A 16,440-nucleotide genomic window follows, 5' to 3' on the forward strand; every position below is an offset into this window, starting at 1 on the left:
AAATGGGTCGCATATTTGAATTGCCACATCCAGAACTATTTTAATCACCTTTTAACATTACCCGATTCCAGCACTCTTGTATACTAGTTGCAGTTCTCTTCATTGTCAGAGCAGAAAAATACTTCTTTCTGGTAGAATAATAAAATTACAGTTATCAGTGGAGAACTGTATAAACTATCTCATAAGGATCGTTTCTGTTTGTTAATGTAAAATGAATAGTTTCTTAAATGTTTTAATCAGCTAAAACTTGAAAAATCATTTGTTATTGGTGATGGCAACTAGAAATTTCAGTTTAGCCGATATTCGCTTTTTGGGAAGAAGTGTGTTTATTATATAAGCACCTAATATCTGTTCAGTCCACAGAAACGTGGTCACATGTCTCTGAACAGACGTTTCTGGGAGGAATTGGTTTCTTTCTATCTGAGAGTTGGGGTGGGAAATTTAAGTTTGATGGCATTAATAATTATTCCCCTTAGCTAATATCAAAGAAATTTATTTTTTTATTGACCTTGAATATTTGTATTTTTTTGTACTGTACATTTTTCGTCATTAGACTTGAGTGAGTTTTTTTTCTTCAGCACAGTGGAAATACACAATTAGAAAGGAAGGTGGTACTGGTGGTATTGATTTGGTAGGTATTTGATGCTTTATAATAAAAGTAGTCTTTAAATTATCTCTCTAGTATCCTTTTGAAAGAGCAGAAAAATTCAATCGAGGCATTAGAAAACTTGGAATAACTCCAGAGGGACAAAGCTACCTTGATCAGTTCAGGCAGCTCATCAGCCAGATTGGTAAGTTGTTACCAAAGTGTTGGGAAATAAAGTACAAATATCAAGACTCTATCTCATATATTAAATATGGATAATAGAAGAGCATCTGAGTTCACCTTTCAATTGTGAGCTCAGATCAAATGTAGAAATATAATTTCTTGAGTTGTCCTCTGCCTTACAAGTAGATTTTTGTCTTCTGAAATGTGTTACCTTATATTTAAAACCAAGAATTGCATTTAAAAATAATCACAGATTAATAAAACTATATTTGAACTTTTCACATATATTATCTCTGTGTCCTCACAATAATTATGTGAGCTAGGCATGTAATCACCATTTTAAATATGCAAAAAAATTTGAAAAATAAGTGGTTTGCTGAGATTTAAACCAGAGTTTTTTTTAGCTCTAAGTCCAAAAGTATTTTATATTCTTCACAGTTGTAGACACCAAGCAGTTAGTAAATTCTTATTGACTATAAATTGGTAAAATTATGCCTGCTGAGATTTATTCATTTATCAAACATTTACTAAGAATTGGTTACACCAAATATTATTCTAGGTGCCGAGGATGCAAATAGTTATTATCCTCAAGAGCCTTTACATTTCCTTTTGGGATAGATATTATAAGCATTTGGTTCTGGAGTAAAGTCACTGAACATAAACTTAACTTTTATAAATTAATTAGTTTAAATATTAGACATTTCTATTATGTATTAGTATAAGAACTTAAGTGAATTTCACCTTCATAAGTTTATTATTTTAAACAGTTTAATAATGAGGTATTGTCAGATCAGTACTCTTTTATTCATAGGAACATTTGACGTTAGATTGTAAACTAAAGCAATGGTTCTTGACTCATTTTCAGAATCTGATGAAATTTCTGGATTAATTCCCCCAGAATAATGCCCATATGCACATACACTATGTCAGAGTGCTTCAAGTTAGTCTCTTGGCCTCAGATTAAAAGCTGTTTTTCTAGAGCAGTGTTGCCTGAAACTTCATTTATTCATATACCAATATCAGAGGTTTTTTTACCCCCACGTGATACTGCCTGTACTATTTATTTTTATATTTTTTAAAAGTATAATTTTTCTCCTATGAATTAATTGGTAAGTCAAGAGATTATTAGTGGATAAATGACTAGCATACTACACAGTGAAATACACATTTTTCTTCTAATACACAAAAAATAATCTTACCTGAGATGCCACCAGGATCCATTCCACAGTTGGGGAATATTACCCTTTTCATTTTTTTTTTATCTCTTATTAGAAAATATAAATTCTTTTTCTCTGCTTATAAAGTAATGTGCTGTTGAGTCTGCAAAATATTTTGAGAGCAGTAAGGAACCTCAGAACTGCCTCCTAAACTAACAAAACGACCGCTGACATTTATTGAGCGTTCACTGTATGCCAGGACTGTTGTAAGTGCTTTATGTATTCTAACTCACATAAAACTCATAGTGCTATGAAGTGTTATTTTCATTCATTCCATAGATATTTATTGAGGACAACAAACGTACAACAAATGTTTCTAGGTGCAGTGATATATATAATAAACAAAGTCTCTGCCCCTTTAGAGTTTAACAGATGAGGAGTTTGACATATAAGGTTTATAACTTGATCTAGGTCTTAACAGCCATAAAGTGTCAGAATCTGGCTTTGAACCAAGTAGTCCAGCTTCCGAGATTTGCTCTTAAGTGCTACTCTTACTTGCTTCTCACCAGCACATTTTGATCAGTCAGATTTTAGTCTGACAGTTTTGAGGAAAACAAACTGATATTTGGTTCTTTTAAGATGCATATTAAAGAAACCTTTTAACATCATCTTTCATATTGAGATAGGCCCTAAAGCCACATTTCAGCGATACCTACTTTGAGGCTTGTTAAAAACATCAGATGAGATAATGTATGTAAAGCAATTACTGCAATGTTTATGAGATGTTAGCTGCTTCTTACCTTTTTGTCCTTTCTCCCAAGTAAATACAATTAGATTGCACAATATATATTGCATTCCTACTATGTGCCAGAACATGTTGGCTTTAGGGATGGAGCAGTGAAGAAAAAAACTGTGTCATGGATTTGCATTCTGGTTGGGGGAGACACAAAAGGATACATAATGTATGAGTGATAAGTGCTGGGTAAGGAGATGTAATGTAGCTGAGCAGTGCTATTCAGTGACGTTCATAGAAAGTTCTAAGGAAGTGATTTTTGAACAGGGACCTAAATAACACAAGGGAATAAACCATGTCCATATTGAGGGAAAGAGTATACCAGGCAGAGATGACAGGAAGTGCTGAAGCCCTGAGTTTGCTTAGCATTTTTGGGAAATAGGGGTTGGAATGTGGGTGGTAGGCCACGATATCACAGCAGCATTAAGGAGCAAGGTCATGCAAGGCTGTGTTTGGGTGTCAGCTTGGACTTTATTGTAACATGGAAAGCCATGGTAGTTTTCAGGAAAGGAATGATGTGCTTCAGTTTAGTTTTAAAAGACCAACTGGTTGCAGTGTTGGTGGAAGTAGGCAAGTCAGGAGGCCATTGCATATCATAGTAGTCTCGGCAAGAGTGGTGGGGGTTTGGAATAGGGTGATAGTTGTGAAGGTGGTGACAAGTGGTTGGATATTGGTTATGTTGTGAAGGTAGTAAAAAGTGGATACTGGCTAAACTTTGAAGGCAGAGCCAACATATTTTGCCCATTGATTTGATATAAAGTGTGAATGAGAGAGGAGCCAAGGCGTTTGGCCTGAGCAACTGGAAGGATGGAATTGTCAGCTTCTGAAATAGGAAACATAATTGGGGGGGTGGTGAAGATCTTGAACATACTGAATTAAAATTTCTTCTTAGACACGTAGGTGTAGGCATCGGATAAAAAAGCCTCGAGGAATAGTGCAGTCTGAAGGTATAAATTTGGGAGGACTCAAATAAAGATTACAGCTGTGCGTGTGAGGGAGGGAGGCTGGGAGGCTCTCACTATGAGAGTAAAGAAATTGTTGATACAGTAATTTTTTAAAAAGTCATCATTTAATTTTATCAAATGAGTACATTTATTTTTAAAAGGTTTAACACAGATGTGTATAAGTATGTACATTTATATTTTTTAAGTGCACAAATATGCTTTATGGAGTAAGAACTGAAGTAAAATACAGCAGAGTATTTTGCTGTGGGCACCTCGTAACTGACTACTCTACATAACTGTATTCCTGATTATTAGAACTTGGGATTATTTGTATAAATATCTGATCTTTTTTATGTGTTGTTTTTAAGGTAATGCTATGGGCTACATACGAATGATAAGATCTGGTGGCCTTCATTGTAGCAGCAATGCCATTAGGTATGGATGCAAACATTTTTACCTTATTCCATTAAAAATTTTTATGTCCTTTATATTATAAGTAATATTATAGAAATATATATTATTGATATACTTTGATACAAAATATGGACAAAAACCATTAATTCTGGTTCATTTTTTCTCCTTAAAATATAGCAGGTCTTTGAAAACTCTATTTCTTTTAAAGTTATAGTTAACTTATTTTATCAGTACAGTTTGAATGGTTCTAAAGATTACATGGTTTTAAGGATTAGAATTGGATTAATGTATAAAATTAAATTTGGAACTAAAGTGGTGATATTAATAATATAATAAATGCAAAATTCTTTTCAAATATAGAGTTGAAAAAATTCAGAGTTCTGGAGTACCACTCTCACATCTCTCCCAGCCTCAGTGCACATCATCTTGCCTTAATGAATTCCTTCCCAAATTCTTATGTAGATTTGTGCCCGACCTTGAAGATATTGTTAATTTTGAAGAATTAGTAAAAGAAGAAGGTCTTGCAGAAGAAACATTAAAAGCAGCAAGGTAAGCTAATTTTGGAATAATCCGAATTTGGAGATTTAAAAAAATATGTGTTTATGAAAGAGAAGAGTAGAGGGTAATATCTAAGCTTATATATCAGTGTTTTTATTATGCAAGTTACGGTTTCAGCTTATGAAATGTAAGGGCTTTTTTAAGACTGTAGTATTCTGAGATCTGTACAACTTCACTAAAAATGGACTCTTCTAGACACACTTGCCACATGTGGCTATTGAACACCGGAAATGTGGCTAGTCCATATGAAATGTACTAACGTGTTAAGTACTTAACTACTTTTGAGTATTTCATATAAAAAATATCACGTATTTCATTAATAAAATTTGTTTTTGCTTTTTTAATATTTGTTTACTAACACTTCTCGGGAATGCCAGTCCTTCATTCGTGCAGCCTGGAGCAGCACCATTCAGGACAGTAGCCACTACCACGTGTAGCCGTTGAAACTTGAAATAAGGCTAATGGGACCGGGGAACTGAATTCAAAGTTTTATTTCATTTATATTTAAATTATAATGGCTGTCTTATCATGTAGTGCAGATCTATAGACTTGAGTCAGTAGTGACTTTGGAACACAAAACTTGAAAGAGGCATTTAGAATTGAGTTAAGTTTTATTATTCATAATTATACCAGTTATTGAGTCAGACATGAGGGGGCATCCCTGGAGAAAGTGGAGATAATTTGAGTATCAAAAAGAATAATGGTAGAAATCGATTATAATACATTGAACAAAAAAAGCCACGTGTTATAGTGATGATAAAAAATGTTAGAGGAGCAGAGTGAGTGTTCCTTTTTGTAGAAGAATGCCAGCTAATAAATATAGTAGGGATGAGAAAATTTGGGGAGCGGGGAATCACTGTTTTGCAATCACCACTAATACACTTAAAATAAGACAAAAATCATCACTGAATTCTAAAATATTTTTGGGTAACGGAGTATTGATTCATAAATTGTTTATTAATTACAAAGTGGGGAAAACTGTCTTTACAATGGAGAGAGATTGCTATACTCCACCTTAACCAAGTGATCAAACCTATTACCAGTTACTGGACACACTGACATTACGTGGCCTCCAGATGCAATGTAATAGCAAGTACCCGTGTTGTATTCTTGCCAGAAATGTTCGTTCTGAATTTAGTATGAGAAAATCACCCGAGATATGCAGAATGTGGGGGCATTCTACGAAACAGCTGGCCTAGACTCTTAAAAATGTCACATGTCATGAAAGACAAAGCAAGGAGACTGTTCTAGAGGAGGAGAGTAAAAACACCTGACAACCAAATGCAGTGGGCGATTTCTAATCATATCCTAGATAAGGGGAAAATAACTATAAAGGATATTTGGGGATAACTGCAGAAACTCGAACATGTTTGTTAGATAATACTGTATTTTTGGGGGGAGACATAATAGTATATTGTGGCTTCGTAGGAAAATATGTTGGTTCTTTAATAGATTTGTACTATTTATGAATAAATGACATGAGGTCTGCATCTTTTAAATGTTTTAGGAAAAAAATGTAGCAAAATGTTATATAGTGAATCCACTTGAAGGATATACAAGTGTTCATTATACTATATTTTAACTTTCAATAGGCTTAAAGTTTTTAAATGAAAAAATATACTGGAAATGCATGTGTTCATTTTTGTGATAATAAGGCCCCAACACAGAAAAATTGCTCTGAAATGAATAGCTTAGTTCTTTGCCAAGTTAAAGAAGCCATGTACAATTAATAAGCTGTTTGAAATCACGTCATGAAGTGATTAAATTAGTTTGTGGCTTGTGTATCGAAGAAAAGCAGATCATTATCTCTTATTAAGTGACCTTATTCATTTCAAAATTGAAGACCTTTAAAAACTATTTTGAAGCAGTGCAAGGGAGTCAGAGTGGGATATTGTGCCCAGATTTGGGCAGGGGAGTGTATGACATAAAGTGAAGGAAAGTTCATGGCAGGTGAAGTTAAGGAATTGTGGGGTTATGAGAATGAATCAGTGATCGCAGTAGACAGTGACCTCTTCCACAATGGAGGAGGAAAACTGAAGCTCAGGTATCAATCCGAGGTAAATGTAGGGCAGTGGTGAGTAGCTTCGTAGATGCCTGCTTTCAGGAGGGAGTAATTGAGTAGTTGAATATAGTTGGATCATATGTGTCTCAAAGAGTTTTTAACTTTTTAATAAGTAAGGAAGTAATAATTTGAAAATGGTAGTAGCTATACCTGAGGGAAGCGGGAGAAAAAAAGCTAATGTTTCTGAAGGTTTTATGGGAAGCCAAGTTCTCAAACCCAGGTTTCGGTTGAGGTGAGGAGGTGTGGAAGAAGCATTAGTGAGATTGAAGATGAATTTATTTATAATGAAATGGAGTCCTACAGGCCTCCTTGTAGGTAGAAGAAATACAAAACTGTTAAGTGCCAAGATGCCCTACATATTCTCTTTTAGAGACTAAGTTGATTAAACGATATTGATCAGCTTCTGTCATTAAGAAGATGAGTTCATTCTGAACTGGAAGGAAAGTTGCTTAGAAATGTTTTATAATGTTTCTTACTTTTGAGTGCTCTCAAAAAGCTGATGAGAGATGGATTTAAAAAGCCACATTTTCTTTTGAGAAAAGAGTCAAGTAAATATATTTTTTTTTTGTATTTTAGGCATTTGGACTCAGTCCTCAGTGATCACACACGAAATTCTGCTGAAGGCACAGAGTATTTCAAAATGCTCGTAGATGTTTTTGCGCCAGAATTTCGAAGGCCAAAAAATATTCATCTCCGAAATTTCTATATCATTGTTCCCCCTCTGGTGAGTATTTCTAGTATCCAAAGGGAATTTTTTAAGAAGAATTAATAAATATAATTTTTTCGTAGTAGGGCATGCACACAGATTGTATTACTATATATTTGGTTGTACGTAAAACTAACCCTTATCTCAGTGTACCCTAGAATTTTTACTTATTAGGTATACAGAATGAGACTTATAGTTAAATTCTTATTTGTTAATAACTGCCAGAGAAACCTAGTGTCATTTAAATTACTTGTGTGTATACCATTTCATATGTATAATTTTGGGGGTGAATTATACCACATAATCATTTTAAGTGATTAATATAGACTAACTTTAATCACGTCATGTTATAACATATAGTTATTTCTAACATATCTCTTAACAGAATAAGAGGACAGCTGCTCTCTATTGAGTAGTAAATATTAACATCTAGACTAAATTTTTAGTGCTTTCTCAATATATAGTGTGTTGTACTCTAATTCTGTAGTTTCCATCAAAAATAGCTCAAGTTACCCAAAACTGCATTATAAAAACAATTGTCACAGTAGAGAAAATGGAGTTAAGAGATTGGAGAAGTATATATTAGCTATAATAGTTATTTTTCCCTAAAAGGTTTTTATATAAAACTGATTTTTTAAATGGATAGGTATAAAATCTAAATATCATGGAGCAGATCTAGCTTTCGATTACATCTAACTTTGATCAAGAGTAATAGCTTCATATTGCTGCCTGTATTAGCACATCTTCTTACATATTATAGTCATTATCCATTGAAAGTAGCTGATGGTCTGTCTATTGACAGCTTTTTTTTCATGAATTTTTAGTTTTTTATACATTTATTGTTAGTGCTTTATCATAAAAGTTATAACTGTGATGTAGCAAAAATGTCCATGTTCATCTAATAAGCATTGTCTTTTCATCTTAAGTTACTGTCAAACTAGAGGTGAGTTGAAGTCTAAATTATACTTTGATAACGGTACAGTTACCTTAGGGTGAGTTCTCACCACATTTCTTTAGAGGAGGAGCCTTAGTAAACAGCAGTGGGGAACCACTTGTGAATTTGGGGAAGAGTGGAGTTTTACAGGGCACCTATCAGACTTCAGTTAGTGATGGAGCAAACAAGGCAGCGTAAGAACACTACAGAGAATTTTAGAACTTGAGTTGATCTGATTCCATAAAAAAGACAAACATAAATTAGATAACAGTTGTTAAAGATTTCACAAATATGAAATTAATTGCCAAGAAATTGTTTTGCAGGCAATAAAGTGAAACTTCATATGTTGTTTCTAGTGTATCCTAATTTTTAAACAGGTCTCTACCCCTCTAGAGTTGTGCTATCCATATGTAGCTATAAGTGGCTACTTTAAATTAGTTTAAATTTGATAAAATAAATCCAGTTCCTCAGTTTTATGAGCCGCATTTCAAGTGTTCGTTGGCCTTCTGTGGCTGGTGGCCTACTGTATTGGACAGTGCAGATATATAGCATGTCTGTCACTGCAGAGAACTCTGATGGTGTTTTTTTTTTTTTTATCGTAATTAATCTTTGTTGAATAAATATATGATTAGGCATTTTGGAGGAGCTGAATTTTAGGAAAGCACTTTTTTGAGTCGGTCATTTATCCAAATGACTACTAATCCTTTAAACCAAGAATATGATAAGAAGTAGAATTAGCATGAATTGGGTGGGTAAAAGTAAGGACTGCCATGCTTAAGAGCGCTTATGCTTTGAGGTAAAGCAGGCCTCCTTTTCTGAATCCAGATTTCACTTAGAGTACAACTTTGGTCACGTTATAAACTTCCCACACCTCAGAGTCCTTTGTGTAAAGCGTGCATATTTTATGACAGCTCTATGAAGGCACTGGGCTTGGGTAAGTGACTGAGGGGGCAGTGCTCAAAATTTAAAGGACTTTGAAAGAAGAGCCACTAAGATAAATATGACATGTTCAGGTTGTAACCTCACCAAGAGGCTATATGAGGCAAATGTTTCAAATCAAAATGACGGGAACCTAGAGGAGATCCTATTTATAATTTTTGAAATACCCGTTTTAGGTAGGAACTTTAGTTGTCAAGATTTTTTAGCACAGTTGTTTCTCTAACATGTCATTATATCTTTTTAGACTCTCAACTTTGTAGAGCATTCCATTAGTTGCAAGGAAAAATTGAATAAAAAAAATAAACTAGGAGCTGCTTTTACTGATGATGGCTTTGCGATGGGTAAGCTTAATGGAATTGTTTTCCCATTTATTTTATATTCATCTTATAATGGTTTTTTAGAGAGATTTGCTTAAGAATAGGTTTGTTTTTCTCTGTAGATCTATTTTTCACAGGTAGTATTTACTTTTTAGCTGGGTCATCTGATACTTATTTTTAAAAATTTATAACTATCATCATTCTCTTGCCCCCTTGGTATATGGTATTGCTAATCACTTAGGCTAGTTGGACCTATATTTAAGTTTTGTTTTACAGTCTTAGCATCTTGTAGTTTCCCTGATTTCTCTGTAGCTTCCTCCATTGCTGTCTATTTAGCAGTGAAATTTTTTCCCCACCCTTGTAAATTATATGTTACTTCCAGGTGATTTTCATAGTCATGTTATTTCTTTTTTCTTCTTGCTGCTTTTTCCTCCTTTATACTTTCACATCTTTTTTTTTTTTTTTAAGGAAGAATTAAATCATGTTGCTAGACTTATTTTGCTGTAAAAGCAATATAAGAGAGGATAATTAAAAATGGTTAGCTTAATATTAGGAATTATTGGTGGAGTAGAACACAACTTCTATACTCATTGTAATTTTCTTCTGGTTTTGCTAATGTCTGCAGGTGTGGCTTACATTCTGAAGCTTTTGGATCAGTACCAGGAATTTGACTCTCTTCACTGGTTCCAATCTGTTAGAGAGAAGTACCTGAAGGAGATAAGAGCTGTTGCTAAGCAACAGAATGTACAGTCAACTAGTCAAGATGAAAAACTACTGCAGACTATGAATCTCACTCAGAAGCGCCTTGATGTGTGTCTGCAGGTTAGTGGAGAATAACAGTTAATTCTGCTTTGGCTTTTTGATATTCATTACTTCACAGTATCTGAAAAAAACAAATCTTATGAAAACCCCCATTTTAACGAGTGAGACGAGTAGTGGTAATAATCTATTTTAAAACGAATGGTATTTGGAAGCCATTTGACTCAGATCTTTAAAATGGATGGATTACTTAGTTCAGTTTCTGTATTTATGATTTCCACTAGAACTTTTTAGAAATTATAAGTCATTAAATATGATAATTTTGATATTCTGCTACAGTAAGTATTTTCAGCTTTTATTTTAAATTCTTTTTATTTACTTAGGAATTTGAATTGCTCTATTTCTCACTGAGCAGTGCAAGAATTTTCTTCAGAGCTGACAAGACTGCAGCTGAAGAAAACCAAGAAAAGAAGAAGGAAGGTCAGTGAGCAGCTTAAATTTGGCAAGACCAATAAATCTTTCTTTAAGAGAGTAGACACTAACCCCTCATTTTATCTGGTCAGACTCCCAGCTTCCTTTTCCTTTTGAAAAATAATATAGACAAGAAATGTCTTTAAAAAATAGTCTACGTGGATCATTTGTGAAATTGAGAAGAAAGATACATAGGTTATGTGTTTCATTCTGAGGTAACTATGCGGTTGCATTCATCTACTCTTAATTTAAATAAAGTTAACAAGCTCAGTGTGTTTTCTTTCACCCCTCAGCCTGTATCAGGTAAGAAGGGACAGTTTAGAGGAGGAGCATGAATAATGTTGCTGAAGGCAGAGCTGCTGCTGACGAGGCATTGACCTAATGAGATGAGATGGGTCAGGTGATTAAGAAGGTATAGAATAGTAGGGGCTGTTTAGTGACATAGGAACAGATCCTCCTCTCCTCTGTAGCCCAGCCTTGAAGAGTCAGAGTGTAGTGTAGCCATAATAACCCACAGCCATGTCAGTGAACTTGGGTCATTAAGGAAAGGATTCTGTCCATTGTATTCTATGTAGGATGGTGGGAAAGTATTTACATATTTCAGTGTTTCAGAACACTGCTCAGTGTTTCATACTTTAGGAGCCCCCACGATACACTTCTCTCAGATTTGAAGTTTAGGAACAATTGTCCTCTCTAAGGAATGTACGCTTCCTTTTTTCTGTCATAGCAACTGAGTTAACAGTTTTCTTGTTCGCTCTTTTTTCTTTTTTCTTGTATTTCATAAATCTAAACATAAAACATTTCAAAAAATACAATGTTTTTATTAATGTTATTTTGTCAGTTAAATTTAAAACATTTTTAATACTGAACAGAGGTAATTTAGTTGGATAGATATATCAAAAATATTCACTAACAATGCTAAATTAAATATTATTAAGGAGCATATGCAGGCATTTTTGGAATCTAGACTCAGTAAATAAAGATTGTGTGCTTGAAAAATTTCAGGCTGATACTCTGTATTTAATAAATGAAAAATTATGTTTGGGTTCATTTTCAAGGCTAAGATAATATTTAGCAAAGCCATTTGGAAGAATTCGAGTCAGTATAATCTAAATTAGGGAGAAACTCAGTTATCATTTAGGTTCTGCTCAGGCGTTTCCTGTGCCAGAACCTTTCTCCAGCCCCAGGGGGCTGGGCATACTATGCAGTTGGATGTTTACTTTAAAACCCTAAAGCATTAACACAAAACAAACCTTTCAGGCTCATGGAGTACCTTGCTTTTAGACTTTGTTCCTTTTAAGGAACTCTTTAAAATTTTGGTTGCTGTATATCACTCAAATGCCCCAATTGTTGTGTTTTAGGATTCTAGCTAAAGGCACTTAGAGATGTGTGTCCGAGTTGCTGGATCCGTGAATCAAATAGTTTTTGTCTGTTAATTAAATATGTGCATGTGAATTTGCACAAAAAGCAAAGAATTCATTTTATCATAATCATAATAAAAGCTGCTTTTAAAAATAAATTACAAATACAAATGGGAAGTTGTTCATTCTGGACAATTTTATATGTGGATTTGCTGCCACATTTCTCTGTACCAGCATGCACTGTAAGAGTGGTTTCTTGCCCCGGCTATGGGGAGCGTGCCCCGGAAGCTGTTCTGATCTTTCACAAATCTGTACCCTCATTAAGAACCAGTCAAAAGGTTGTATTTGCAATATTTAGCCTAGATTTTTCAAAAATTGAGGTAATCTAGATACAATTTGTGATTAATGTTAGATATTTGGTAGATAAAACATTTTCTTAATTTGAAATCGAGCAACACAGCTCTTCTGAATTTTATTCTCAATTCATTTTTTTAAATGAACATAAATATGTCCAATATTATTTTCATGTATGCTTCTAGAAGAGACTACGACGAACAGTGGAGACCTGTCCGACCACACTGTTCCTGCAGATCCTGTTGTCAAATGATGTTGATGGTATGCAGTGTTCCTATGAAATCATCAGAATTGTGTCAGTGCTATTGCCAGTGACGTGGACATTAGTAAGCTAATGACGAAGTGTTTCCTGGGCCACATCCCTGGGAAATGTTTAGATGTTGCAGCTCTTTTAAGGCAGTGCTCTAAAGCTAAGTCCATTCTTCGTCCAAAGGCTCTACTTTTCAAAGATTGAGAATGAGATTTTTAAAGCTGTATTTTTGCCTGGACTTCAGGCTAGAAGATGTGCCTACAAACAGTTATTTGAAGTGAATTTATAGAAGGGCCAATCCAAACTCCTAAACTGCCACCTCAGATCTCTTGTAATCTACATGAATGTTTATAATTTCTATTTGCATAGGTCTTTGATCCATATTTGTCCAGTCATTGGAAATTCAATGCATACACTATGTACAGCCAGTAAATATATGTTTAAACAAAAGGAATTGAGCCTAAAATTAATGGAGCATACATATCAATGTTCTCATAAAAAGAATATATGAAGATGGTTTTGATACTAGAGGTGAGGCACAAGCGTGTTATGTACCCTTTATGTATAGTATAAACATTCATTGTTAATTTCTTGTGACTCACGAGCTGCTGGTGTCCTTGGTGAGATATGTTATAACTAGTTTACATTGTTTTGAGAACATTTAATCTACAACTGCTTTAAATTTAAGACTTACTTAATACACGAGATGAAAGAAAATTCAGATAAAGCCATAGAGTCCTACTTGAAGCTTCACTTTTGGTTGAAGGCCCTATGTATGATATCAGAGGAAAACTGAATGAATTCTTATTTCTGCAACCAGACTCAGGTTTCTTCCTCATGAGGTTGAATCGAAATCTTGGTGATGGTTTGGGCAGACTTTTTATTCAAACCAAGTATAATCTAAGTCATCATATTAAGCACTGTGCAGGCTTTTAAAAATTTACCACTGTGAGAATAAAGTGCTAATGAATTAAATCATTTACTACTTTATAAAGCATAGAAAGATTTTGAGTAAATTTAGTTCCCAGCAAGCTGCTAGCTTTATTTTTTGTAAAGATTGTCAGTTAATAGTTAAATGGTTAATCATGGCCTATCATCTTTTAATATATAATACAGTGATACTTTTACAATGAAAACTAAGTTTGAAACTTTACATGTAGTAGTAACATCATTTTGGGAAATAATTTGATTTTCCATTGCACTTGCCTATTAAGCATTTCTTTGGGTAAATCCTGCAAGTAATTCTAACATTGTTGTTTGATTTCCATCTAGCTTTTGGAACAGGTATACAATGCCCTGTATCCATGGTTATGGTCAGGGTTATTTTCCCAGCCCAAGATAAACGCTTTCACTGTTAAAAGTCAGAAGAAACAGAATAGGTAGGAACTGTGGTTTTTTTGTTTGTTATTTTGTTTTTGATTATATAAACATGACTTACTAAATTATGGGCAATGACTGGATTAAAGGCATTTAATATTTATAATTCATACTAACTGTAGAAATGGCCCTAAAGCATGCTGCATAATTAATAATTTATATTTTCATTATTGTGAATGTTTCTGTTAATGATCTTGCATTGGATTATATCAAATTTATCACCATTTCATAGCAAACACTATTGCTTTTCTGTTTTTCTTCTCTAACTTCCCTAAAATCATCTCTTTTTAAAAGGATAAAATTATAATTAGAAGAGAATCAGATGTCTGTCCATTATCAATACTACGCAGACTTCACATGCTAACTCTGTGGATACCTACAATTGAGAAGAAAGTGACAGATTATTTTTTTGCCTTTAGTTTGCAGTCTGGATAAAGTATAATAAGATCACATATTTAAAATAAAATTTCTGAACAAAGATTAAGCATTTAAATGTTATTGAAGTGCGGATTAACAGGGCTTGAGTGGTTCCTACCTAAGTTAATATACGCATTTGGATGATGGTTCATGTTAACATATTGTTAATATTTTCCTTTTTTTCAGACATACTGTAAAGTTAGTGTGAGCTTTCATTGTACATTCACAGAAAACTTAATGTTCAAATTCTCAGGAATTAAGGACTAACCATAACATGTCAGTTCTAATTAAATTTTGTAAAAGATGGCAAGTTTGTTACCTCACTTAAGTGGGGCTTCCCCTTCCTCAATTCTAATAGAATATAATATGTATAATAAAACATTAATAAATACAATTTCAAAAACTTACTTCCCCTGGATGTTTATGTTCATAATTGAATATCTTAAACCAGTAGTTAACATTAACCTTTTTGGAGTTCCTCTAATCTAATGAAATATATGGAATTTATCTTTAAAAAAATACTTGCATGCACATAGGCACAAATTTCAAGTATAAAATCGGTATTGGCTCCTCTTCATATATCTCAAGTGAAGATTTTTGTTCTTTTTCCTTTGTACATTCTTGATCTTTCTATTGCTTGTTGTTTTCATGTAAAAGGCACATGAATATTTAAATCCTAATCCTGGGAAAGGATCATTAGTTTGCAGTATTTAATGTTAGAAATAACTGTAGTGCCATTTGCAATCAAGTTGAACTGAAACAATATTACACTGGAGATGAGACATTTATTAGCCTTTTAAATAACAGGAGAAATCGTCCTTGTCGAGGTCTGAATGCTGCTCCTTTTCTGAGGTAGTAAATGTTTAAGTTTGTGGGAAAGATGATGTAATACCATCACATACATCATCATGTTTCTCTTTTATGCTGGGTTGGCTAAAAGTTACTAGGTAGACTTTAATAATTGAAATTCTTTTTTCTGCTAAGGTTGTAGGAGTTGTAGACTGATGAGATTCCTTTTCTCAAGGGAGTTTTAATAACATGTCAATTGTTTTTAAACAAAGGTTTTTAGATGTTAGGAACAATTTTAACAGATTGTCAAAGATTTCAGTTAAAAAGCAACCCAGAATAAGTGGAAGCTGTAGAGATGAAGTGAAGCCATAGGACTATCCAGTAAACTCATATGGTGATGGCAGTTAGAGTTTAGTTTACACAAAAAGTTCTTATATGTAGTATTTAAAAAGCCTATGGGGTAAGTTTGTGGATATTTTCTTCTATTTTAATAGCCTGGCTCTTCTTTAGCACCAGGTTTACTTGATAGCTCCAGTTCTCATCAGTGGAGACATAGGAAAGTAGATGAAATTTATTGTCTCTTCAGTATAGATCTGATGCCACCATTCTGAGATCTTTAAGGACTGTATTTTCTATAACATGTTAAGATCTGTGTGTAGTGAAATTCGATCGTAATGCTAGCATTAAAGTGAGGGGGAAGAGTTTATACATCGGGTTGCATATATCTTTTTCTAATCAGTTTTTGAATAAATAACCCATACCCAGAAGTGAGATTGCTGGATCGTATAGCGGTTCTGTAATTTTTTGAGGAATTTCCATACTGTTTTCCACAGTGGCTGCACCATCTTACTTCACCAACAGGGGTCTCTTTGCTCTACATTCTTGTCAAGTTATTTTTTGTTTTTTTGATGATAGCCATCTAACAGGTGTGAAATGTGGTTTTGATTTTCATTTCTCTGATGATTAATGATGCTGAGCATTTTTTTCATATACCTGTTGCCCATTTATTTTTCAGTCAGATTGTTTTACTGCTGAGTTGTGGGAGGTCTATTATGGGTATTAGTGCCCC

The 16,440-nt window shown here is 33.8% G+C and overlaps 1 protein-coding gene across 5 annotated transcripts in view; it reads left to right on the forward strand.

The window, feature by feature from the left end:
* Positions 1–14,989, forward strand: part of WASHC4 (WASH complex subunit 4) — a 54,843-nt gene extending 39,854 nt beyond the window's left edge. For 3 of the 5 annotated variants that reach the window (XM_036237387.1, XM_016127028.2, XM_016127029.2), the window contains 8 exons: positions 683–791; positions 4,032–4,098; positions 4,540–4,626; positions 7,274–7,421; positions 9,521–9,617; positions 10,219–10,415; positions 10,736–10,832; positions 12,724–14,989. In XM_036237387.1, coding sequence (XP_036093280.1) covers positions 683–791; positions 4,032–4,098; positions 4,540–4,626; positions 7,274–7,421; positions 9,521–9,617; positions 10,219–10,415; positions 10,736–10,832; positions 12,724–12,791 — 870 coding nt within the window. In that variant the 3' untranslated portion in view covers positions 12,792–14,989. The remainder of the gene's footprint in view (positions 1–682; positions 792–4,031; positions 4,099–4,539; positions 4,627–7,273; positions 7,422–9,520; positions 9,618–10,218; positions 10,416–10,735; positions 10,833–12,723) is intronic. The other 2 variants (XM_016127026.2, XM_016127027.2) reach the window with 2 other exon arrangements.
* Positions 14,990–16,440: the final 1,451 nt, after the last annotated feature.

This window comes from Rousettus aegyptiacus, unplaced genomic scaffold (assembly GCF_014176215.1).
Source record: "Rousettus aegyptiacus isolate mRouAeg1 unplaced genomic scaffold, mRouAeg1.p scaffold_m13_p_2, whole genome shotgun sequence".
Classification (NCBI taxonomy): domain Eukaryota; kingdom Metazoa; phylum Chordata; class Mammalia; order Chiroptera; family Pteropodidae; genus Rousettus; species Rousettus aegyptiacus.